Raw genomic sequence first — 2,500 nt, forward strand, 5'->3', positions numbered from 1 at the left:
AGACTGTTTTCAATCTGTTCGAATTGTACAAGACGAGTGTACATATTGATCATTAAGAAACGACAATTTTTTTTTTTTTCTGTATTATGGCGTCATGTATTTGTGCAATAATACAAAAAATTGCCATACGTGACGAGTATACTGCTCGTATAGAGTTAATAGGTTAATATTGTCATGAAGATAATTTATATATATATATATATATATATATATATATATATATATATGTTTTTCTTGACTTTTATAATAACATTTTGTTTTATATAATATCGTTTCTATTCGCAAAATTTATTACGTCTTTTTATTTATTTACATCTCAAGATCTATATTATTTTCTTTTCTTTTAATATCCGTTTAATTCATGAATTTTACATAAATAAATCTATTTTAATAATAAACATTTTATTTACGTTCTATTAATTTGTTAGCACGTTTACAATCTGTTATACATAGTTTTTATTTAATATGATTTTATTATTTTGCTTTAATTAGTGAATATTTTATACATTCATATTATTTACATATCTACGTTTAATATTATCACAAACATAGATATATATATATATATGTGTGTATGTGTGTGTGTGTATATATATATATGTCTATTTATCTATTTTTTTCTTTCCATGTTGAATTTATACGAATTAATTATATTCGAAGCACGAAGATCAACACGTCGAGTACAGTACGCAGCATACGAAATTAACGAAATTTCATTCGAACGAATTATTCGAATACTTGATACATTCATCTGTATACCTCTCGATTCTCGATTAATTTTCGAATATATGATTTCTCGTTCGAATTGCGAAAAATTAAATTCATCATATATTCGACCGTTCAATCATCATTTTCTCGCGAAGTTATTCAAATTACTCCCGTACGACAAAAAAAAAAAAAAAAAAAAAAACAATAGATAACGAAGATTTATACAATTAAATACCTATCGAACTTATCTTTCAATCTTTAAGTTTTTAAACGGAAAGAAGATAAATTTATCTTGAAAAACTGTTTTATAAGTTCATCATTAAAAAAAAAAAAAAATAAAAAAGAAAACATTTTTTAATTATTACATAGGAACAAAATTTATTTTTAAAAGTCAACTCTTTAAAATATTTATCTAAATTTATCATACAAGATTGACTCATTAATATGGACAATATCTAAACGCATTTATTTGGCGAAGAAAAATAATCGTGGATTTTTAATTTCTTTTTTTTTTTTTTTATTATTATTTATTTTTTTTTTATTTTTAGTTAAATGTGAAAAAAGAAAAAGGGAAACAAAATTATTTTTAAAACGTCAATTCTTTAAAATATCTGCCATTTAATTTTCTTACACAAGATCGATTCATTAATACGGATAACACCTACGTATGTGTACACGTTCTTTTATCAAAGAAAAAAAAAAAAAAAAAAAAAAATCGTAGATTTTTAATTTCTTTCTCTCTCTCTTTCTCTCTCTCTCTCTCTCTCTCTCTCTCTCTCTCTCTCTCTCTTTCTAATCGTTAAATATGAACAGAAATTTATTTTTAAATGCCACTTTTTTATTTCATTTTTATTTTTTTATTTTTTATAAATATCTATCAATTAATATAGGTTACATAATATAAACTATTTATTAATATGGATAAAATTTAATTATCGAATATAAGAATTGTAGATTTTTAATTTCATCATCTTTCCTTTCTTTCTTTCTTTCTTTCTTTTTTTCATTTTTTAATTATTCTCGTTCATTCATGAATAAGAAAAAGATATTCGATTGAAATTGTCATAATATACTAAAGGACCTAATATAATATTGCTATATAACTATTCCTACGAAGTGCAGCGGATAAATCGACTCACCTCGATGATATTCTTGTTGGTGAGGGACTCGTGGGGTTCGTTGTACTCGGTGTACTTGAGGAGAACCTTGTCCATGTCGGTGCTCGCATACTGGTACAGCTTGTTGCTCGAACTAAAGATAATCAGCGCAATCTCGCAATCGCATAGTACCGACAATTCGTACGCCTTCTTCATTACCCCGAATTTCCTCTTGTTAAAGGTCACCTAGTGTGCAAACAGAGAAATCATTTATGTCAAATCTATTCTATTCTTCTCATTGATCAAATTAAATTAAATCTATTTCAAACGTAATCACGATATTAATGCATTTATAAATGTAATACGTATTCAATTTCCCAGTATTTATTTATTTTATTTTTATTATTGTAAATAATGGAAAAAAAAAAAAAAGAAAAGAAAAAATAAAAATGTAATCTCTTGATACAGGGATGAAACGGAGAGGTGCCAGGTGTTCGTTGTTCGGTAATTTAACAAAATTTTTTCAAACTTTCTTTCAAAAAGCTCGTAGTACTTTCTCTCTCTCTCTCTCTCTCTCTCTCTCTCTCTCTCTCTCTCTTTTTTTTTCTTTCTCGAAGTAACTTTACTATTTGAATAAATAAATAAAGAAGAGCCTAAAAAGTTTTCGAAGAAAGTAGTAGGTTTTTTCAAAATTT

The 2,500-nt window shown here is 25.4% G+C and overlaps 1 protein-coding gene across 7 annotated transcripts in view; it reads right to left on the reverse strand.

The window, feature by feature from the left end:
• Mef2 (myocyte enhancer factor 2) overlaps nucleotides 1–2,500 on the reverse strand; it is a 64,507-nt gene that overhangs the window by 7,001 nt on the left and 55,006 nt on the right. For all 7 annotated transcript variants that reach the window (XM_035872998.2, XM_035872997.2, XM_035872996.2 and 4 more), the window contains exon 3: nucleotides 1,848–2,051. In XM_035872998.2, coding sequence (XP_035728891.1) covers nucleotides 1,848–2,051 — 204 coding nt within the window. The remainder of the gene's footprint in view (nucleotides 1–1,847; nucleotides 2,052–2,500) is intronic.

This window comes from Vespa mandarinia, chromosome 15 (genome assembly GCF_050613455.1).
Source record: "Vespa mandarinia isolate Hongniang chromosome 15, ASM5061345v1, whole genome shotgun sequence".
NCBI lineage: Eukaryota > Metazoa > Arthropoda > Insecta > Hymenoptera > Vespidae > Vespa > Vespa mandarinia.